We start from the raw sequence: 23,102 nt of genomic DNA on the forward strand, positions 1-23,102 counted from the left end.
AATACCTAAAACAATTCTATTAACTGTCAACAGTCATGTATCGAATTTTTCTCAGGGTTGGGTAGCGTTAATAAATTCAGAAGTTAAAAGCAAGGTACGGACACAATTTACATTTGCACTTCACAAGTAAAGCTTTAAGTTTAAAGGTATGTCCACACTATTTCATTTCAGAGATTAAGTTTTTTAAATGAAATAAAATCAGATTTTACAGACTGGTTTCATAGAAACTTATTACAGTTCAATAAATTGAACATAATTCTTCCACAAATCATCTAAACAATGACAAATTTAGCAGAATTTATCATTTTTTTTCATCATACTGCATTATAATGCAATATTTTGCTTCAAATCAAATTTGAGCGAAACCTGATTAAATTTGCTCCGAGTTTGCTTTAGACAATTCACAAGGGTAAATCATTTATATAAAATAATAAAAATTTTCTATAATATAAAATAGGTAAATTATGAGTATTGAAATCTTTAATATTTCAACGAATGAAAGGCACCAAAATCTTTAAATTTATTTTATTTATTAAATAATAATCTAGAATATACAATTATCATTTTATAAAGTATAATATAAAAATTGTTTTATAATACATGTATATTTATTGACTATTAATTTAATTACTAAAATGTAGAAAACAAAAAGTTTCTTCTTCAAAATTCATTATTACATATTGGAAAAAAATCCTTAATGCTGTTTTTTGTCTCATACGCAGTAGTAACGTCCTAATAGCTTTTCAATACAGTATTCTGAAAGAACATAAAAAAATATTTAATATTGCATTTTAATAAATAAATATTATTCGATATTTAATTTAAGAACGAACCCATCTGAAATTATTCATTTGATTTTAAATAAATACAGTAAACAAATTTTTTTTTAAATTTATTTATACCTATTGCATGTTGGAGCGAAGTAAAAGAACGATTACTATCTCTACAGTGAAAGTATATACCTTCATCGTAACCAGTAATGCATTTACCTATAAAATAAATGTTAATTAATATTCACTAATTGCAAAAATTTTACAAATTATTTTTTTCAACATTTATAATTTTAGACTAGGAATTTTATTTTTGGTTGCGTTAAAAATTTGAATATGATAAAAAAAATCTTTAAATACACAACTTTAATAAAAAAAAAAAAAAATTGAACATGAAAGAAATATTAAATTTTAATAAGATTATTATTTACCAATTGCTATAGACATATCGTTATAACTCAATGATTCTTTGGTGATGCCAAAATTATTAGAAGTTGCACGTGCTGATGCCATTTGATAATTAGAGAGACTAAATGTAAAAAAGAAAATAAGAAATATAGTATTTTTCCACATTATAAACAAATTGATTTATATTTCGTTAACAGATTTCGTGTATTTTTTTTTAGCAAACAGTAACTATTGGCGAATACACCGAGTTTATATACTTAATTTTTATACAAAATTTGTTTTAAAATAGTAGTCCATCTTAGAGATAATAGAAAAATACTTTACAAACAGAATATATAATTAAAATAATTTTTTTTAAATGTAGATTTATTAAAATTATGGAATATATCATTTAAAAAAAAAAAAAAAAGATGGAGAACAAATAATAAATAAAATATTCATATTAATTTGTTGAAATTATTTTGAATTGTAGTGAATATTTTCTAAGAATTTAGATTTATTATTAATTTCATAGATAAATTTAATAAATTATATACAATTTACACATTAACTTTACATAGACGTTGAAATAAAAGTTAGATAAATATTTATGTATGTTTAATAACGCAAGAGTATTAAATGAATAAATTAATTATTCAAAATCAAAAAAGTACAATGACTTTAGAAAAATTAAATACACACTTGAATCAATTACAATTTAATCAATAGAAGATTGATAAGAATATCAATTTTGTGTATTATTTATAAATATTGCAGGTGCTTATCTATACAAGATTAATGTGCTTTACTATATTTATTATATATATAAATTTTGTATTAAATATATATTGGTATTTACATAGTTTTGCATATATGTATGTGAATAATAAATTATTTTTTTTAATTAAATAATTTTTTAATTTGTTGAAAAGAAAAAAATCAATTAGCTGTTTGTATGATAACAATTTAGTTGATACAAAAAGTTATTTGCTATAGCAGCTAATAGATATTTGCTACATTTGATGAAACGTATTAGGCAGCTAAGGATTAGTAATAGAACAGAGATTATTTAACATTTAACGAAAATGTAATTTACATATTCAGTCAAGTTTTGCTTTAAACATTTGCTCACATGCGGACATTTTAAGATTTAAACCATCTTTTCTGAACGCGGAGATGGAACTTTCCCAAGATAACCTAAAAACATTCATTGAAGGCCTTTCTCCAATAGGAACCTAAACTTTTGCGTTGCGTGACTGACGCGTTGATTTTAGCATTGGTTGCCAATAGCAACCGACGCAATGCATACGCAACGCAAGAGTTTAGGATCCTATTGGAGAAAGGCCTTGAAACTTCAGGGAATTATCGGTGTTGTGTGTGGGGTGGTTCATGAGATAGAAAAGAACACAAATATATCTCTGTCCTTTTCTAACGCATGCATCCCGTTCGCGAAGCTATTGTGCGTTGGCCCTAATGTTCTCCGACTTTAAAAGATTAAGGCCAACGCACAATAGTTTATAAACGAGATGCATGAAATAGAAAAGGATACACATATATACCTGTCCTTTTCTAACTCATGCTTCACGTAATGTTAGTTTATTATAGACACGGGAATACCCTTTTTGAATCTATAACGATAATTATTGATTCATATTGTAAATACATTTTTTAATGTTTATAAAATACATATCACGGGATGTAAACACTATATTTTAAACATCAACAGGAAAATGTTGTTTCCAAAAATCTAAACGTGTTGTTCCGAATTTATTTTCAAATGTTATCGTCGGATTCATATTATCATTTATATTTCCAATCTGAAGAAATGATTGATTATTTATATATTGTTGCCAAAGGTTTGAATTTTTCAATGAATTACTAGACGGTTTTCTGGGAAAATACACAGAATATAACGATATTTCATATATATAATTCATTAGTTAGAATTTATGTAGGTTTTCTTTTTAAAAGTATAATATTTACCCAACTATGGCAAAAGATGTCCACAAGTCTATCATAACATTTACAATATGCTCGTCATGTTGTGAAATATTATTAAATAAAGAGCCATAATTAAATAAATAAAGAAGTTCATTACTGTGTCCAACACCGAAATTTTCTTTTAAACCAAATGCCAAATAAATTCTATTCATTGTACCACGATATCCAAATTTATAACGATAGAAAGGTGTTTCAGTTACTTTGGCTAATTTATTCATTAAAATTTCATCAGGATAAAGAAACATACTGTCGCTAACGAATTTTGTCAAATTTTTCAATAACTGTAAAAAAAACTAGTTTAAAATAATTTTAAGTTAATAAAATTTTCTAAAAGAATTATTAAACTGAGATTTTTTAATACTAACTTTCAGGTTGAAGAGAAATTACCAATAGATTTTTTTTTTAAATATAAATTAAACTAAAATTACCTTGTAATGTTGTTCGTAATTGTTATTTACATAATTAGTAAAATTATTAAAATAATAATTTTCGATAATTTTTTCGAACTCTTCCCTTTTCGTAAAAGTCCCATATTGTTTAAATGCTAAATTAATGCTGTTTTCAAATCCTTTTTCTAACGGTACAATTGATTTATTTGCAAAAAAATCTATTATTGAAAAAATAGTAAATAACTATATATAATTTTTTTTAAACAATTTTAATAAATTGGAAAAACTTTCCTGCAGTTACATAAAGTCCTTCGTCAGCAACAACACCACTGATAAACGGATATTTCTTTATTTTGTTTTGCCGCACTAAATTTTGAGGACTATCCATTAAAAATGCATCTTTTGAAGCAATTTCATTGGTTGGTGTCCAAATAAGTTGTGGCTTTTTAGATTCATAAAATTTGCTTGCTTTTAATAAATTTTTAAAATTTACATTCCTAAGGCATTTTATCATAATCGTAGAATTCACCATTGGACAATCAACACTTTTAGCTACTCTTTCTACATCAATTTTGAAATTAGTTTTATCTCGATATGCACAAGAAGAAAGTGCATTTCCACTTTGCAATATATATTGATGAAATAAACCTTAAAAATTTTAATTTTAATTTAATCCATTTTTCGTATTTTGAGTAATTATAATCTCTTACCGTTTGAAGCATCGGAAAGTGTATGAAAACTAATCGACATACCACCAGCACTTTCTCCAAATAATGTCACTTTATTTTTATCACCTCCAAATGATTCAATATTATTTTGAACCCATTTTAATGCTAGAATTTGATCTTTTAAACCAAAATTTCCAGGAGCCACTAAATCAGCAGTTGTTAAAAATCCAAAAACACCTAAACGATAATTTATAGTAACAAGAACGATATCTTTATCTAAAAAATATTTTGGACCATATTCATTGAATGAATTACTTCCAAATACAAAAGCTCCTCCGTGAATCCACAACATAACTGGAAATCGAGAATCGTTTGGCTGTAAAAAAAATTATAAACAGTATTTGGTTCTTTTGAATTTTTTTATTGTAAATATGAACTAAATTTTTAAATCTCACGTTTGACAAATTAAATTTTGTCAATGGTGTAAAGACATTCAAATATAGACAATCTTCTTGACCTATTACTTCATCTGAATCGAACTGAGGGCATTTGATTTGAAAATTTTCATTGTCAGCTAAATAAGTACCAACCCATTTTTTTATTGGTACTGGACTGCTGAATCTAAAAATTTTAAAAATCTAAAACCAAAACTAGACCAAAGAAAAAATTATTTAAAAAAAACCATTTATACCTTAATTCTCCAACTGGTGGTTCACCATAGGGAATTCCAATAAATGCTGAAAAATCTCTTCTGTTTTTTGTTCTTAATATAACACCCTCAACAATTCCTTGAGAAATATTAACTCGTGGTTTAAATTGCATAGTTTGCATTAAAATACAAAATGAAAATAGTAACAAGATAATAATCATTTTGTGCAATTTCGTATTATTTTATTTTTAAAATTTATGTGGTAATATTTATGTACCATTCATTTTTGTTTACCTTGATTAATATTTTTTCACAAGGGTTATTTTTTTCTCTTTTATTGCCAAGTATTAAAAAAATATTTTTTTCACTTTAAAAAAAGTTGGTATGAAAAAACAATTATCGTTTAAAACACTAGTAACGTACTAATTTAGTTTCTAGTTGCATAAATATTTATCGTACAAAGCTGACAATTTTTTTTTATTATCATGAATGCTTATCACGTACATTCTCACTAACATAATTTATAAGTATTCTATAACAACAAAGAAGATATCGATCACTGCGAGTCAGGCTATCCTGACTTGCAGTGATCGATATCTTCTTTTTGTTATATTTATTTAAAATACGACCAAAAGGTAAATTTTTAATTATATTTTTTAAATTATGTCGGCATTTTTGTATCCGCAATTTTAAATAAAATTCGTCAAAAGTTTAAAAATTATGTCTCCCATTTTGAATTTTTTAATTTTGAAGATTAATGCTGTAAGCAACTTTACCCCTCAATATGGGGTAAATTCGCTCAATTTTAATTCCCAACAAAAGAATTTCCACCTCTTAGAAAGATTCATCAGTATATAAAAAATTAACAACCACTTTTATTTTTAATCCAATCACGATAATATGCGACTTCTGTGTATACACCTGGTTTATTGGGTCGAGCACAGCCTTCTCCCGAAGAAACAATTCCAACAAGTGAATTTTTCACCACAAGTGGACCACCCGAATCACCTTGACAAGCATCGTGACAACCTGATTTGTAACCAGCACAAATATGACCACGTTCAATGTATCGTAAATAAATTCGACATTCAAAAAATGATACTATTGGAATTTTAACTTTTTGCAAATCAAGTGAAATTGAACCACCTTCTTTTTTGACTCCCCATCCAATAATAGACGCCATAATACCGGATTTAATTTCTTTTCTTGCAAGTTGAATTTTTCTACGTCTACTACACCATTTGAAATTTGATTTTACACGTATTAATGCAATGTCATTTGTTATTTTCCATTTATTGTAAAATTCATGAGAGATTATTTGAGAAATTTGATGAAGTGTTCCACCATGTGTTGTAAATGTTGAACCACTTCGTATTTGAATTGATTTAATTTGAATATTATTTATGCAATGAGCAGCAGTGAGGATCCATTTTTTTGAAATTATACTACCACCACAAATATGAGATCCATTCAATTGAATAGACACTTGATGTGGAAAATCTTTAATTAGAGCGTTTGTTCCACCTACAATGCGAAATGAGTCATTGATTTTCTTTAGTGGCAAATTTTCATTACTCAATTGAATAGTCCACGGAACTGAAATTCAGGAGAAAAATATTTCTTTTTGATAACAGTGCCTCAATAGATTAATTTTTGTAGAAAAACAATTCCTTTACTGTTCCAAAAAAAATTCCAACAATTTATTGTTTATAACCCTGGCGGATCTCGAAATCGGAATGTACACGCTGAATTCGTTGTACATTCGTTACACATTGGTTAAACATTTAGTTGGAGTGAAAATTGTGTAGAAACTGAGTGGAAACTGTGGAAAAGTGTAATTGAATTGAATAATAAAAGTATTTAGTAATAGATTTGTGCTGTATTTGTGATAAATTAACGTGTTATTATTAAATAAATAAAGTTTAAAGTGTAAAATGTTCGCGTAAGTGAGTTTGACAGGCTAGGGAATTTTCTAGAGACATCCAAATTGATAGTCGATAAAGAAGTTGAGCCGCCGACTTTGCACGGTAGGTGGCAGCATTCATACTTTCTCCTTTTTAAAAATTCTCTTTTTCAATTTTAAATAGAAAAATTAATTAATAAGTTATATAGTTTCTATGTTGTCATTTTTTTTCGATTTTTGAAGATTGTTTAATGAGATAAATTAAACTTGTATAATCGATGCAAATTGTTGTTTTTTAATTAAATTCAATTAAATTAATTTAATCATAATTTTAATAAAGAAAACTTTTTTATCTTTCTTTATTTTATTATTATTTATTTTTAATATAAATGTATAATTAAAAGAAAAGATTTATTTAAAAGTATTTTAAAAACAACAATTTGCATCGATTATACAAGTTTAATTTATCTCATTAAACAATCTTCAAAAATCCAAAAAAAAAAATGACAACATAGAAACTATATAACTTATTAATTAATTTTTCTATTCACAATTGAAGAAGAGATTTTTTAAAAAGGAGAAAGTATGAATGCTGCCACCTACCGTGCAAAGTGGGCGGCTCAACTTCTTTATCGACTATCAATTTGGATGTCACTAGAAAATTCCCTAGCCTGTCAAACTCACTTACGCGAACATTTTACACTTTAAACTTTATTTATTTAATAATAACACGTTAATTTATCACAAATACAGCACAAATCTATCACTAAATACTTTTATTATTCAATTCAATTACACTTTTCCACAGTTTCCACTCAGTTTCTACACAATTTTCACTCCAACTAAATGTTTAATCAATGTGTAACGAATGTACAACGAATTCAGCGTACATTCCGATTTCGAGATCCGCCAGGGTAGAAATACAATTCCTTTACTGTTCCAAAAAAAATTCAAACAATTTATTGTTTATAATTCAGTTTTAAAAAAAATTCGGATTGAAATTTAATCAGTTTTATTAAGTGTGTTATTCCGAGGCATTATCTTCGAGCCAATTATAGTTTCTAGCTGAATATAAATTTTTTTCTAACTTAACAAAAAATTCTTCTGCAATCATTCCAATTTAATCCGTTCATTCCGAAGCTGAATTTTAATCTTTTTGAATCATGTATTTCTTACTGTGATTTATAATTAATTTTTTTATAATCCAAAATAATTCGGAATATAATATATTATTCAAATTAAAATTCTGCATCGGAATTAAACTAATTGGATTAGGAATGATTCTCAACAAATTTTTGAAAATTATTAGCTCGAAAACAAATAAATACAGTTTATTTATAATTATTCTAACAGAGAATATAGTTTAAAGGATATGACAATTATTGAGGATGTAGGGCGTTAAAATAAAAGAAAATATTTAAATAAAAAAAAAACAGGACTTATATATTTTATAAAACTAAATAAGTTACAACATTTCGCGAGTCCACTTAACTATTTCTAGGCAAATAGACTCAAAATTCTATTACAATAGAAAATTTGCTTAACAAAATAAAAACTGAGTAGGAAATTTAGTTAAAAGGTTCAACAAGCATGTTATTAGTAAATACAAAATTAACTTACCACAAGTGATAAGAATTGTATGAAAAATAACTTTCATATTCATGTTAAAAAAAATTATATTCCATAATTAACATTTTACATAACATCTAGAATTAAAATTCTTAATATTTTATACTGCTTTCATTTTTTACGCTGTATTTATACATTTTGTCTAAAATATAGTGTTTTTTACATTCGTCTATGAATAGCATATATTTTTACGATCACTTTTATCGAAATACAATTGAAAAAAAGATTTACAGAAACAAAACTCAGTAAATATCATATATAATTTATAGCTTTGCGTTTTTTAAATTGTAGTCTTTCACATATCTATTTTGATAAAAGATTTTTAACTATCCATTCTTGTTATACTAAATCATGCTTACTTTGATAACAAAAAAAATTTACTAAACGAAAACAATGACATGAAAGACATTTTTTAAAAAAAGAAAAAAAAACACCGTCCAGCTGGGGCAATTATGGTACAAGCTAGTTTTTATTTTGTAAAATATTAATTTCGAAATATTAAAATTTGACACCTAGCTGTAATTGTAATGTGATAACTTGGCAACAGAGTAACTGTAATGTTATTAGTAAATTCGGTTTTAGAAATCAGAAAAAATTAATAAAGACGAAATAATTATACGAAAATTAATTTCCTAATAAGTAAAAAAAAACTCCTGTGCTTCAATTTTATACACAAATCACCTTTTTTTGTATCAGAAAATTAAAAATAAGTCAATTATAATTTTACTTAATTTAATTTTTTTTAATTGTGCGTTGGCCTTAAAGTCAGGTCTAAGTGAGGCAGCGCCATCTACATTGAAACTAAAATTTTGGAACATTTTCAACAGCCTTTTCTTGAAAACAATATGGTAAAATGCTTTTTCCTTTATGGATAATTGATTATTGGCAAGAAATACACCAGCTAAAACATTTTTTGAGTTAAAATAATGAAAAAATTTCATGTCAATAAATTAAATATGAGCAGTTTTTTCACAAAAACTGTAACAGTTCTTTCTCAGAAATTACAATCAAAAATGCAATTTCCATTTGGAAAATTAATAAACGCTAAAAAATACACGACCTAAGATTTACCAATCACGAAAATAACAAAGAAAAAGTATTTTAACATAACATATTTTACTCATTATGACAGCCCTTTGGCAGGTTATATATGTCACCAGACGTTTCGCAGTTTTGCCGAAAGGAGGAGATTGGCGCTGTTGCTAACCACCTGAAATACATAATCTACCAAAGGGCTGTCACAATCAGTAAAGCAGTATCAATATGTTAAATATTTAATAAAATTTTTTTTTCTTATTTTCGTGATTGGTAAATCTTAGGTCGTGTATTTTTTAGCGTTTATTAATTTTCCAAATGGAAATTGCATTTTTGATTGTAATTTCTGAGAAAGTACTGTTACAGTTTTTGTGAAAAAAGTGCTCATATTTAATTTATTGACATGAAATTTTTTTATTATTTTAACTCAAAAAAAGTTTTTAGTTGGTGTATATCTTGCCAATAATCAATTATCCATAAAGGAAAAAGCATTTTACCATCTTGTTTTCAAGAAAAGGCTGCGTAGAAAATTTTCCAAAATTTTAGTATCACTGTAGATGGCGCTGCCTCACTTGGACCTGGCCTTAAGGAGAAATCTCACCTATGGCTGGCTCTAACGGAATGTTGCCCTGTTTTCGGTATTCACAGTTCTCAAGTTTCCACTAATCTAATTACACTTATTGCGCCTCTAGAGGGAAACCGCGGTATTAAAATCATGTGTTTACAAAATACAGAGTTTAATACCACAATTTCCCGCGGTTGGCGCAAGTGTAATTAGATTGGTGAAAAATTGAGAACCGTGAATACCGAAAACGGGGCCATCTTTTATATACAAAATTAATATGAATTTTACAAAGGGTACAACATAACCTCAAAAAATAACAGTATAATTTTATATATAGTTTAGTTATTCAATTAGCTTGAAATTTATTTAAATTATATCATTCCTAACCTAAAAAAATTTAGTAATTATAATAAAATCCCTATAATAATAATAATAATTTTTCAGCAACTTTTAAAAAATTATTTACAGAATATTTAGTTTGAAAAGTTTCCATACAGTTTAATTTAAAAAAAAAAAAAAAATTTCTTTATTTTAGGAACAAAAACACAACTTTTATAACATAATAGCCCCAAACGCGGAGCTTTTGTAATACAAACTTTGAGTTTGTATAACCATAAAATTTTTTTTTTCTAATAAAACTTAAAGAAAAATTTCCCTGGTAGAATAAAATCACTCAACGTCCACTTTATAAAGCACATATTGGGTAGAAATTTGGTAATTCGCAAAAAAAAGGTTAAAACGACAAAATATGAAAAAATTTGTATTGCAAAATATAAATGAATATGTAGTGACTTAATTCTAGTAATAATTGCATTAAATAAAGCATTAAATATTAAAAAATTAATAATATAAATTATGCAAAGTAACTTGTCATATTTACATTCTATATAGGTTTTTATAATATTTCCAATAAATTAATGTAAAATTGACCTGTCAATTTGTCATTCTGTGGGATTTCGAAAAATTTTAATAAATTAATAGAAATTGATGAGGAATTTAATTTGTATTCAAATAAAAACCTATTTGAATATAGCATTGTGACGACAGTATGTTCACGTTTTTGTAGTTAGTGTTGAGTCACCTTAAAACGTAAACATTTTCATAGCCATTGTAGAATTAGCTTTATATCAAACTGTGAAATCCCCATAAGGAGCTCATTGTGAACATACCCATCCCTGCTTGCAGACGTCTCCATGTGAATTTCCCCTAAGAAGGAAGAATGCGACAGAAAAGAACAGAAATATTTTCTACCTTTCTCTATCATTTTTAACGTTTTTTGGCGAATCTAACGCTTGGAGAAAAATTATTAACTGATTCATTCATTGACAAAAACAGGAAAGAATTTGTAAGAGCTAGGTAAGTGCGGAGTCGGTATCAAAACTACACAAGAATTTTCATAAAAAAGTTATATTGTACAAAACATAAGAATCGCTATTTTTTACATTATATTTTTTTAATGTTGTTTTTATTTTTTGTTAATTTTAACTTTTTTGTAAATGAAAAAAAAATTTTTTTATTTTTTTATTTTGTACATTGAAAATTTTTTTGTTTGTTCTTAACGTTATTTTTTAAATACAGAAAACAAATTTTTCGTTATTTTTTTGGGGCAATTCGAGGTGCCCACAAACGAAATGCATACATTAAAACTGTATATAAACTGCATTTACATTCAGATCTTCTTTATTTCAATTATTTAACAAATTTTTAACTAAAATTTTTCTCTAAATTAATTATTTTTAATAATTTTAATGAAATTCTTCACAAATTCAATTATCTTACATTATTTTTCAATTAAAAATTTTATATAATTCAACAATTTGTCATTAATATACCTGAAATCTGACACAAAGATTTCCAAATATATTTACATTTTTTTTTTAAATTTTGATAAAAATTTGAAATTTTTTAAAAAAATTTTTTTCATTGTAAATTTAATTTTGTTTGGTAAAAAAACTTATTTCTTGCATTAAAACGAATTGATTAACCTATATTAAGTTCATATTTTACTGAAATCTATAGATTAAATCATTTTTTTGTATTTTTTGAAATAACTTTTTCTTATATAGAAATTTTAATTAATTCTTGTCAAAATTGTATTCCTGGCATGAAAACGAATCGATTGATGTATATATATAGAGTTTTTATATTTTACCAATATTTATAAAATTGATCGCTATTTTAGTTGTAATCCTTCTTTTATAATCTTGAATATAAGTGTATCATGATGAGGAAGCTAAATGGTCATGAAATGAACATCTTGTTTTATAAATTCTTCAACAACAGAAATCAAAAAATTTTAATTTAAAATCACTTGAATTCAATTATTTTAAAAAATTTCAATTTAAAATCACTTGAATTCAATTATTTTAAAAAATTTCAATTTAAAACTTTATAAAATTTCAACTGCAACTCTTCCAAAATTTAATGATTTTAAATGATTTTTATAATATTCAATTATTTGAAAGCATTTTTCAATTGAAAACTTTTGAAATTCAATTTTTGTCTATAATTTTTAATAAATTCTTCAACGCCAAAAATTTCAATTAAAAATCATTTGAAGTTCAATTATTTTCAAAAATCTGAATTTGAAATTTTCGAAAATTCAATTATTTGAAAACATTTTTCAATAAAAAAAATTTTTAATTTCAATTTTTGTCTTTAATTTTTTATAAATTCTTCAACAACAGAAATCACCAAGAATATTTCAATTATTTTCAAAATTTTCAATTTAAAACTTTCTAAAATTAATTTTATTTCTAAAAATTTCAACTGTAACTCTTCCAAAAATTTAATGATTTTAAATGATTTTTATAATATTTTTCAAACATTGAATTATTTGAAATTATTTTTCAATTAAAAACTTTTGAAATTCAGTTTTTGTCTGTAATTTTTAATAAATTATTTATCACCAAAAATTCAATTATTTGAAATTATTTTTCAATTAAAAACTTTTGAAATTCAATTTTTGTCTGTAATTTTTAATAAATTCTTCATCACCAAAAATTATTATTATTATTATTTATTATTGTCTGAAATTTAACAAAATCTTTTGAAATTTAATTATTTCTAAAAATTTAAACTATAATTCTTCCAAAGTTCAATTATTTTTAATAATTTTAATATTTCTTTAAAACTTCAATTATTTAAAAAAGTTTTAAATAAAAACTAAAATTGAATTGTCAGAATTTTTACATTCTCATCATAATGAGAAGGTATTACATTTGGGCGATTTTGAGCCCTCTCTAATTCCAGTGAATCTCGACGTTTTGAGACTTTCTGATGCCGAAAAAATGGGTCTTAAAAAAATGTCTGTCTGTATGTATGTATGTATGTCTGTAGACAAATTTTGTCCGACGATAACTCGAACAAATTTTAATGAATCGACTTCAAATTTGGTATACACTTTAAGTGTACCAAAATCTCGCCTGAGTTCGTTGGCCAGATGATTTCATCAAAAATCAACAAAATTATTCAAATTTTGAATTTTTAAAAATTCCTAAAATTCGCATTTTTCAAAAAAAAAATTTTCAATTTTTTTTCGAAAAATACGAGTAAAAATAAATACTTTTTTCCTTTGACAATTTTTATTAGCGATTAAAACAAAAAAGTTATACCTCTTTTTTTAAAAAAAGGACAAAAAAAGACAAAAACGGATGAAAAATGGGTAAAATGCAGGGCAAAATTACTTTATTTTGAGAAAACATAAGCAACTATGTATTATCTCTGTTTAAACCATCTTAAATTAACACAAATTACAGTAACTTACTAATAAAATTATAAATTTTTTGTTTTTTTTTTTTTTTTTTTATAAGTCCATCAATTGTTATCCATTTCCAAACATTGCAATTGTTTTATAAAAAATCCTCTATTCCAAAATAGTTTATATTGCACTGTTTATACCAGAATTTCTTATGTTTTCGATTACTAACTCGCTGAATCCGAATTTGAGTTCAGATTAAAAAATATCAAAATGGCGGACCCAATATGGCAGAATAATTTTAAATTGATTTGTTTCGTTTAAAATTTTGTACTCGGAAGTTTTTGGGGTCGGTGAATCCAAATTTGAGGTAAATTTTAAAAAATTCAAAATTGCAAATCAATATGGAGGAAATTTTAAAATTGATTCGATTCGTTCAAAATTCGGTACTGGTGGTTTTTTGGCTTCTATGAATCCAAATTTTGAATCTGTTAAATTTTATCCCCAAATTTGATTCAACTACCCCAAAAACCCCCTAGCACCGAATTTTGAATGAATGGAATCAATTTTAAATTTTTCCGTCATATTGGGTAGCCAATAATAATAATATTCCTATTGAATAATTCTTATTAAGAAATTAATAAAATGGATTAAATATCTAATAATTTGAAAGTATCGGGCACATGAATGATTAATTTTTATTATATGTAATTATTTTGATGTTATCTGTATGTTATAGACAGCTCTGTCTGAATAAAGAATTTATTACTATTGACAATCTGCAAATAACAAAAAAAAGACTTTTAAATTATTTGAATGAAACATATTATTATTTTGGGAGAATAAAATATTTACTCTTACAAATATTTTATAATATATTTATTTATATATAGACAATCTGCAACTAATGAAAAAGGCTTTTTAAATTATTTGAATGAAACATAATATATTGAGAGAGTAAAATATTAAGAAAAAAGTATTTTGGGAAAATTAATTATTTTTTTTCAAATTTATGAATTTTTTTAAAAATAAATTAACATTGTTTAAACATAAAACAATCAAGTAAAAAAAATTCTTATACTTAAATAATCGTACATTAATAGAAAAAATTATCAATCAAAAAAGTGTGAAGCAAAAAATTATTTAAACAAAATTTAAAAGAAAATTTTTTTAAAAATTTAAATTTATTAACTTAAAATTAAAAAGAAACTTTTCTGATAGTTCTTTAATAAAAAAGCAAAAAACTACATGATTTTATTTAAATAAAATTTAATAAAAAGTTTATAAATCAATTCAATTGTTTAAAGAAAAGCTGTAAAGTTAACAAAAAAAAAAAATTTTTCTACCTAATTCTATTTTTTTTTCTTCATAAAATATGAAAAAAAATATATTGTTTAAACAATTAATAAATAATTTTAAAAATTCATCAAATCTTCGATTTTATTAATTAAGGAATTTTTTAATATATTCAAAAATAATTTAGAAAAGAATTTTTTTATTTTTCCTCAAAAACTCTCCCCCTTAAAATAGGCAATCCAAGTTGCTGCTCCTCAATAAATCCTTGCACTTGTGCATTGCTACAGACAAGAGTAATGTGCAATGCACAAACAAGAGCATGGCCTTAGCCTTGCAGGAGTGATATTACCATCACGATCATTTTAGTTCTCGAAATAGAAAGGAAGGCGTCCAGTGGCGTCAGTATTGCCACAGTTTAGTGTCAGTGCGATGAAGCGTTGTGTATCATTAAAAATCGGTTAAAATTATTTTCTTTCAATTATATAGTTTATATATATATATATATATGTATATATATTTATGTTTAACCTAATTTTAATCAGATGATAATATTTCATAATAATTATGTTAAATTGCAAAATTTATAAAATTTTTAAAAAGAAATCTCTGCTCAATTTATAATATATTTAATATGAAATAGAAAAAATATTTCCGTGATTTTAGAAATCTCAACAATATGACAGATTTCAGTGAGAATTTATTGTGTGTTACTCATCACACAACTCAACTCAAGGTTGTGTAGTAGTGTAAGTGTTACTGAACTTTGTTTTTATTACTATTTTTATTATTATCATTGTTATTCTTATTATTTTTATTATTAGACATTTTTTTTTCTATTTTATAAGTTATATTACAAAATTTTAAATGATGATAATTTTATAATGCATATTAATTCTTCTTCATTGCAGTGAAATTTTAAATAAATTATTACTTATCTTTGGCCTAAAGATAAAACTCAAAAAAAAAAAACAAAAAAAAAAAAAAATGTCTTTAGAAGATATGAAACTATTGGATAGTGACAATAGCACAAATGCATTAGATGATACAAACAATATATGGGAACATATAACTGATACTTATCTTCAAATGTTGGCTTTCATTTTTGGACTGATTATTAATATAATCACAATTTTCGTTATAGGAAGAAAGAGACTTGTACAAAAAACCAATTTTTACCTCATTAGCCTTACCGTCTCTAATATAGTTATTTTAATTTTAAGTAAGACTTTTACATATCTATTTTTTTATATGCGTATGAGGCATTCTATGGGAAATTTTCATTGAACATTTTTTTTTTGTCCGAAACATTTTTTTTCGAAATCTATATGTGCGATTCCAGGTGAGATTTTGACTTTTTCGGAGTAGGTTAACCGATTGCAATGAAACATTGGAATTTTGTTATATATAGTAAGACTAATCTTTAACGTAAATTTCAGCTTAAAATATTTGTTAGTTTACGAGATTTGCAATAATAACAAAAAAATTTTAAACTGCTATATCTTTCGTTCTAATAATCGGATTGAGGTCTACTTTTTTTTAAAATGTCAAGGAAAATGAGAGGAATAAATCTCTTTTAGAACAATTTTTCATAATTTTACAACTAAAAAAATTATTAAATAATAATTGAATAAATTTCACGCGACAATCTAAAATTCAATCACTTAAACGCTAAAATGATCTTATCAGTGTTTTCTTTAATGTTCCAAAGGAATCCAATTGTAAATGCAAGTTTAACTTGGTTAATTTTAATAATTTACGAGTATAAACAATTGCGATTTCTGCTAGTTGACGTGCAGACGACATTGCGCACGCAGCATTCTCCTGTAACCAACTGACGTGATTCGTGGACTAAATTGGCTACGTGAGAATGCTGCGTGCGCAATGTCGTCTGCACGTCAACTAGCAGAAATCGCAATTGTTTATACTCGTAAATTATTTAAATTAAATAAGTTAAACTTGCATTTACAATTGGATTCCTTTGGAACATTAAAGAAAACACAGTTAAGATCATTTTAGCGTTTAAGTGATTGAATTTTAGATTGTCGCGTGAAATTTATTCAATTATTATTTAATAATTTTTTTAGTTGTAAAATTATAAAAAATTGTTCTGTAAGAGATTTATTCCTCTCATTTTCCTTGACATTTTAAAAAAAAGTAGACCTCAATCCGATTATTAGAACGGAAGATATAGCAGTTTTAAATTTTTTGTTATTATTGCAAATCTCGTAAACTAACAAATATTTTAAGCTGAAATTTACGTTAAACATTAGTCTTACTATATATAACAAAATTCCAAAGTTTCATTGCAATTGGTTAACGTACTCCGAAAAAGTCAAAATCTCACCTGGAATCGCACATTATTATTATTATTATTATTATTATTATTATTATTATTATTATTATTATTATTATTATTATTATTCATTTAAAATTGCAATAATATGAATTTAAATAATGAAACTAATCTATTTAATTTGTGCACTTTTCAGATGTTATTAAAGAATACAAAATTGATAGTCTGCATCAGACTTACATTGAATGTAAAACATTTCCTTACTTGCAACAAGTGTAAGTAAAATTTTTATAAGATTGCTTAGAATGTTCAGCGACATTTAAAAAACGTTCAGGCCTCGGATTATACGACTTTTTCCGACTATTTGTCAAAAATACAACTTTTTTCGACTTATTTTAATGAAATGCGACTTTTTTTTTACATTTTCTTTATAAAATTTTTAAACAAAATACGTTTTTTTTTTTTGTATACAATGCAGATGTTCTTAAGATCTTCTTTTTTTCGATTATTTAACAAATTTTTAACTCTAAAATTCTTCACTAAATTAATTATTTTCAATAATTTAAATGAAATTCTTCAACAAATTCAATTATCTTAAAATATTTTTCAATTAAAATTTTTATGAAATTTAAAAATTGTTTATAATTAAAAAAAAAATTAGCAAATAAAATTACTAAAAAAATTTTTAATTCAAAATCACTTGAAATTTAATTATTTTTGCAAAAAATTTCAATTATTTTTTAATGATTTTTATAATATTCTTTGAAAATTCAATTATCTAAAAGCAAATTTTCAATTAAAAACTTAGAATTCAATTTTTTTTAATTTCTAATAAATTCTTCATCAACAGAAATCACTAAAAATTTCTCTTATTACAATTATTGTCTGAAATTTAATACAATCTTTTGAAATTCAATTATTTTCAAAAATTTCAATTTAAAAGCTTCTAAAATTTAATTGTTTTTAAAATTTACCATTTAAAATTTCTTAAAATTTAACAATTTCAATATTATAATTCTAAATTTTTTCTAAAATATTTTAAATTTTAACAAAAAAATCTCAGTCTTTAACAAAAACGATTAAAATTTAAACTTATGTATAGAAACATTTAAATCTAAAGAAAAATATTTAATTTAATTTTTTTTTTTAATGCGTCATTTTTAATGTATTTATAAAAATTTTAATTACTTCTTTTAATTGTAATTAAAAATCGTTTAATTATTATAAAAGCTGTTTAAATTTTCCAGATTTATTTTAAAGGGAATTTTCCACAGAATAAGAAATAATTATAAACATTAACTTGTAATTATTTTCTTCAAAAATATAAACCATCAAAGTTGTACCAAACAAAATTCGAAAAATGATAATGGATTTTTTTATAATAAGATAACGTCTTGTAAATTAAATAAAACTTGATATTGTTTAGATTTTTCAATGAAATAGATAAAAAGGAAAATTTTTTTTTTTAATTTGAAATTTAATTTTAATTCAAATTTTAAATATTTTTCTTTTAAAAAAAGGATTTCAAATTTTTCGAATTTTGTTTGGTATTACTTTGTAGGATAGTATTTTTCAAAGAAAAAAAAAAATTACAATTTTCATTCTATAAAAAATCACCATTAATAATGGTTTATTATTTTAAAAGTAACATAAAATTTTTCTATTTCTATAGTGTTAAAAAATAATCAAATTCGTTACTTTTTACTTTTATTTACTTGAAAAATCTCCCTATATGTATTTAGAAAAAAAAATCATAGAATTAAATTAAGAAAATGTTCACTAAAATTTAAAAACAAAACGGTTTTTTTTCGCCTTTAAATGTAGGATTCAAAAATAATTTTTGTTTTATAAAATTAATATTTTTAATAGATTCTTTAAATTATTTAGTTGTAAAATGTCATTAAAAAAAGTGTTCTTTATGTAAAATTTTTAAATGTAAAGCAATAATGCTATTAAGGTGTTTCATAAACGAATATTTATTCACGTCAACGTTCATTTCACGTTGAAAAAACAAGTTCTCGTCCGATCACTTAAGTTAAGCAACGTTGAGCGCGGTTAGTACTTGGATGGGTGACCGCTTGGGAATACCGCGTAATGTTGACATTCTTTTTTTTTTTTTTTAATTTAAAAATTTTATATTTCTTAAATTAATAATAATAATCGTTTTTTTATTTCAGAATGCTGTGTGTAATTGTAATGCATTTTTTAATTTTAATTATTTACTGGCATAAATATACCAGTCGTTTAGAACATTCAAAATTGTTTTTGAAGCAAAACCAAGTCATATTGCTTCTAATTTTGTTAATTAGTTTTATAATTGCCAGTCCTTTTTCATATTTTAATGTTATTTATGTGAAACATTTTGCAGGTAAAATTAAATTTATTTTTTTTTTTAATTTATAATCACTATAATTATTATTTTTAAATATTGAAATTATCGTTTTTTTCAGAGATAAATGAACAATCTGTGTGTACACAAACAATGCCAAAATATGTTCAAGGTATATGGATAATGATTTTCTTTATTGTTCCAATGATAATTATTTTGATATTATTTTTTGGTATAAGAAAAAATATTCGTGAAAGTATTCATACAGCTGGATATTCTGCAAATCAAGATGAAATTAATTTTAATTTAAAGCAAATTTCTTGGAGAAAAAAAGCAGTTACATTTTTATGTGAGTTATTTACTATTTATTTTCTTTTTTTTTATAATTTGAAAATAATTCAATTCAACTAATAATAAGTTGAAATATATTAATTTTTATAATTTTTCTTTTTTTTACAGTATTGGCTGTAGCAACACTTTTTGTTTGTAAATTTCCTGAAGTTTTTTATACTTTAATTTCATGTCATTTTACCTTAGCCTCTGATTCAAGATGGAATTCATTTTATACAGCGTCTTCATATATTTATACAGCAGCAAGTGCCATACTTTTTATAATGACTAGTATAAAAGCAAATTCATTGACAACTATGAAATGTAATCAAAAAATTGATTCACCAATTCAAAATGAATCTCAATCAATGTCAATTATTGTTGAAGAAAATAATCATCAATGAAATTTTTTGATCTTATTTTAAATATTGTGTAGATACAATTTTTTTTTTTTTAACCGAAAAGACAGCTACTATTGTGATTCTTAGATCTGGTTATTTCTATGTATATACATGACAATATAATTGTTTTTTTTTTTACAATCATGTAACATATTTGTCTTATGTAAATAAATGAAAATGTTTTTTTTTTTTTAATACTTGTGTGTTTTCCTTTAAGTAAGAGATTTGCACACAAAAATGAGTTCAATTAATAATAAGATATGTCAATAATATAAATTCTTAGTTTTTTGCTTTCAGATCAAATTTATGGACTCCAGAATGAAATCAAAAAATCAATTTTTTAGATGTCCATAAATAGGACAAACAAAAAGATGTTTAAAACGTAGAATATATGAACATAAAAGAAATTACCTACACTACCGTCCGAAATTGTGCGAACTCTGCTTTTTCAACAACTATAAAACTGTTCAAATCTTCAAAAATATTAAAACTAAAATTTTTTCCTCTTTATTTTATTAAAGCTAATAAAATTCTGAAAGAAATGACACCTTGACAAAGAGAATATGTTAATTTTTCAATTAGATATCTAAGAAAAACTCAATTTTCAATGTTTTTACTATTTTTTTTATTTCTATGGCAAAAATTAATATTTTTAAACGTTCTTAGGCTCATTGAAATCGTATTTTGTTATGCAATTCAAATTATATAAAACAATTCATGTACACATTCTTCCCTAGCGTATGCAAACCGTGAAAGTTGTCTCATAAAATGTCAAAAAATTTAAATTTAATTCTACAATAAAATATAATGTTTAAAAATCAAGTAAATATATCATTCTAAACTTCTCTGATTTATGTAAGTAAATTTAAGATTTATACATTTTACTGATCATTTTTTGTCATATAAATATTAATCACAATTTTTTGACATTTTATGAGCCAACTTTCACGGTTTGCATACGCTAGGGAAGAATGTGTACATGAATTGTTTTATATAATTTGAATTGCATAACAAAATACGAGTTCAATGAGCCTAAGAACGTTTAAAAATATTAATTTTTGCCAGAAAAATAAAAAAAATAGTAAAAACATTGAAAATTGGGTTTTTCTTAGATATCTAATTGAAAAATTAACATATTCTCTTTGTCAAGGTGTCATTTCTTTCAGAATTTTATTAGCTTTAATAAAATAAAGAGGAAAAAATTTTAGTTTTAATATTTTTGAAGATTTGAACAGTTTTATAGTTGTTGAAAAAGCAGAGTTCGCACAATTTCGGACGGTAGTGTAATACCATATGATAAACAAACTGCCCTCACAAAACATATTGATAAACATAATCACAACTTTGATTTAAAAAATTTTTTTTAATAAAACCAGGCCTTGGATTATAGAACTTTTTTTTGACTTTTTTGGACTTATTTTAACCTCTTAACTGCGATGACGAAGATTTGACGGACAAAATCTTCGTCATCAGCAGTTAAGAGGTTAATAAAATGCGAGTTTTTCGACTTTTTTAGGGTTCCGTACTCGGTTAGGAACCCTATTAATATCGGTTTTTTTGAAATAGTGTACTTCCCCCCCCCCTAGCGGCCACACGAATTTATCTGGAGGGCTGAAATTTGGTACACATATGTATTTTCGCGTGTAGATTACAGGAAAAATATAGCGAACTTGATTCAGATTAATTTACATAGCGTTGTCAAGAAAAAATCAAAAATTTCGAAAAAAAAATGATTTATTCTCCCTACCGCACACAACATTCAACCCAAACAGTTCACATTTGCTGTAAAACTGTATTTTTGCGTGAAAAATACAGGGAAAAAATGTAAGCGCGATTGGAGTTGATGATCAATTTTTATCAAATTTTTCAAGAAAAATGATAAATTTAAGAAAAAAAAGGAATTTTTCCGCAAAAAACGAAAAAACTTTATCTAAAGTGATTGAAATTTATATATGTGTCCTGACGCGGTGAAAGGGACCTTCTGGTCCAAAAAATTAATTTTGAATTATTGATGCCATTCTATCCAGATTCTTTCAATCGATAAAATGGTATTGATATCTCAAAATTAATTTTTTGGACCGTAAGGTCCCTTTCACCGCGTCAGGACACATATTTAGACGTATTTTTACGTGTAGATTACAAAAAAATATAGCAAGGATGATTGGAGTTGATTTTTCTGGAGTTGTCAAGAAAAAACTGATAATTTTAGAAAAAATCATGAATTTTCTCCCAATAACGGAAAAAATTTTATCTAAAGGGCTTCAAATTTACTATTTTTACGTATTCTTATGTGTAGATTATAGAAATAATTTAATAAACATGATAAGAAGTGGAAACAGTGGACTTTATGCTTATGTTTATTTCTTCAGTCGTTATAACTCTAAAATAAAAAAATCCGGCATCATAATGAGAAAGTATTACATTTGCCCGATTTTGACCAACCTCTAATTCATGTAAATCTCCACGTTTCAAGTCTTTCTGATGTCAAAAGAATAGGTTTTAAAAAAATGTCTGTATGTATGTATGTATGTATGTCTGTCTGTAGACAAAAAAGTTTGCTCGACGATAACTCGAACAAATTTTAATTTTTCTGGTTATGTTACAACACAGAATAATTTAAAAAAAAGTGTGGAAACAAATTGACAGCCAAGTACGAGTAGAGGAAGACACATATTTCCACCTAAAAGTCATCTAAAACCATAAAAAAGTACCCAAAAAAATTTAATTTTCCTTAGGCTGACGATTTTAAAGCAAATTCTT

General features: G+C 24.5%; 4 protein-coding genes, 1 long non-coding RNA gene and 1 other non-coding gene across 6 annotated transcripts; 3 read left to right on the forward strand and 3 right to left on the reverse strand.

The window, feature by feature from the left end:
* Positions 1-2,073: 2,073 nt before the first annotated feature.
* On the reverse strand, positions 2,074-3,780 carry LOC127285784 (uncharacterized). The gene is made up of 3 exons (XM_051311964.1): positions 3,587-3,780; positions 3,141-3,439; positions 2,074-3,047 (listed from the first exon to the last, which is right to left on the reverse strand). Exons 2-3 carry the CDS (start codon positions 3,401-3,403, stop codon positions 2,870-2,872), a joined length of 441 nt encoding a protein of 146 aa, XP_051167921.1. The 5' UTR covers positions 3,404-3,439; positions 3,587-3,780; the 3' UTR covers positions 2,074-2,869.
* Positions 3,780-5,381, reverse strand: LOC127285785 (esterase SG1-like). The gene is made up of 4 exons (XM_051311965.1): positions 4,907-5,381; positions 4,671-4,836; positions 4,258-4,591; positions 3,780-4,195 (listed from the first exon to the last, which is right to left on the reverse strand). Exons 1-4 carry the CDS (start codon positions 5,083-5,085, stop codon positions 3,807-3,809), a joined length of 1,068 nt encoding a protein of 355 aa, XP_051167922.1. The 5' UTR covers positions 5,086-5,381; the 3' UTR covers positions 3,780-3,806.
* Positions 5,382-5,433: 52 nt separating this feature from the next.
* Positions 5,434-5,963, forward strand: LOC127285789 (uncharacterized). Its single transcript, XR_007843632.1, has 2 exons — positions 5,434-5,499; positions 5,809-5,963. It is a non-coding gene; the product is annotated as an uncharacterized LOC127285789 (long non-coding RNA).
* On the reverse strand, positions 5,545-8,510 carry LOC127285773 (trypsin beta-like). The gene is made up of 2 exons (XM_051311951.1): positions 8,388-8,510; positions 5,545-6,460 (listed from the first exon to the last, which is right to left on the reverse strand). The coding sequence occupies exons 1-2, from the start codon at positions 8,428-8,430 to the stop codon at positions 5,727-5,729; spliced, it is 777 nt and encodes a 258-aa protein (XP_051167908.1). The 5' UTR covers positions 8,431-8,510; the 3' UTR covers positions 5,545-5,726.
* Positions 8,511-15,294: 6,784 nt separating this feature from the next.
* On the forward strand, positions 15,295-20,533 carry LOC127285764 (uncharacterized). The gene is made up of 7 exons (XM_051311941.1): positions 15,295-15,446; positions 15,653-15,735; positions 15,898-16,208; positions 17,479-17,557; positions 19,460-19,650; positions 19,733-19,960; positions 20,071-20,533. The coding sequence occupies exons 3-7, from the start codon at positions 15,974-15,976 to the stop codon at positions 20,343-20,345; spliced, it is 1,008 nt and encodes a 335-aa protein (XP_051167898.1). The 5' UTR covers positions 15,295-15,446; positions 15,653-15,735; positions 15,898-15,973; the 3' UTR covers positions 20,346-20,533.
* On the forward strand, positions 19,267-19,385 carry LOC127285873 (5S ribosomal RNA). Its single transcript, XR_007843664.1, has one exon. It is a non-coding gene; the product is annotated as a 5S ribosomal RNA (ribosomal RNA).
* Positions 20,534-23,102: the final 2,569 nt, after the last annotated feature.

Source organism: Leptopilina boulardi, unplaced genomic scaffold (genome assembly GCF_019393585.1).
Source record: "Leptopilina boulardi isolate dan_hultmark-lab unplaced genomic scaffold, ZJU_Lbou_2.1 LbouV2_341, whole genome shotgun sequence".
NCBI classification, from domain to species: Eukaryota; Metazoa; Arthropoda; class Insecta; order Hymenoptera; family Figitidae; genus Leptopilina; species Leptopilina boulardi.

Coding starts and splice junctions, on each gene's coding strand:
- LOC127285773 (XM_051311951.1), bottom strand. CDS start 8,430: ATGAATATGAAAGTTATTTTTCATACAATTCTTATCACTTGTG. Junction 6,461..8,387: donor TACAATTCTTATCACTTGTG/GTAAGTTAATTT, acceptor CCTGAATTTCAG/TTCCGTGGACTATTCAATTG.
- LOC127285784 (XM_051311964.1), bottom strand. CDS start 3,403: ATGTTTCTTTATCCTGATGAAATTTTAATGAATAAATTAGCCAAAGTA. Junction 3,048..3,140: donor ACATCTTTTGCCATAGTTGG/GTAAATATTATA, acceptor GTATTTTCCCAG/AAAACCGTCTAGTAATTCAT.
- LOC127285785 (XM_051311965.1), bottom strand. CDS start 5,085: ATGATTATTATCTTGTTACTATTTTCATTTTGTATTTTAATGCAAACT. Junction 4,837..4,906: donor CCACCAGTTGGAGAATTAAG/GTATAAATGGTT, acceptor TAAAATTTTTAG/ATTCAGCAGTCCAGTACCAA. Junction 4,196..4,257: donor ACTTTCCGATGCTTCAAACG/GTAAGAGATTAT, acceptor AAAATTTTTAAG/GTTTATTTCATCAATATATA.
- LOC127285764 (XM_051311941.1), top strand. CDS start 15,974: ATGTCTTTAGAAGATATGAAACTATTGGATAGTGACAATAGCACAAAT. Junction 19,651..19,732: donor TTATGTGAAACATTTTGCAG/GTAAAATTAAAT, acceptor CGTTTTTTTCAG/AGATAAATGAACAATCTGTG. Junction 19,961..20,070: donor AAAAGCAGTTACATTTTTAT/GTGAGTTATTTA, acceptor TTTTTTTTACAG/TATTGGCTGTAGCAACACTT.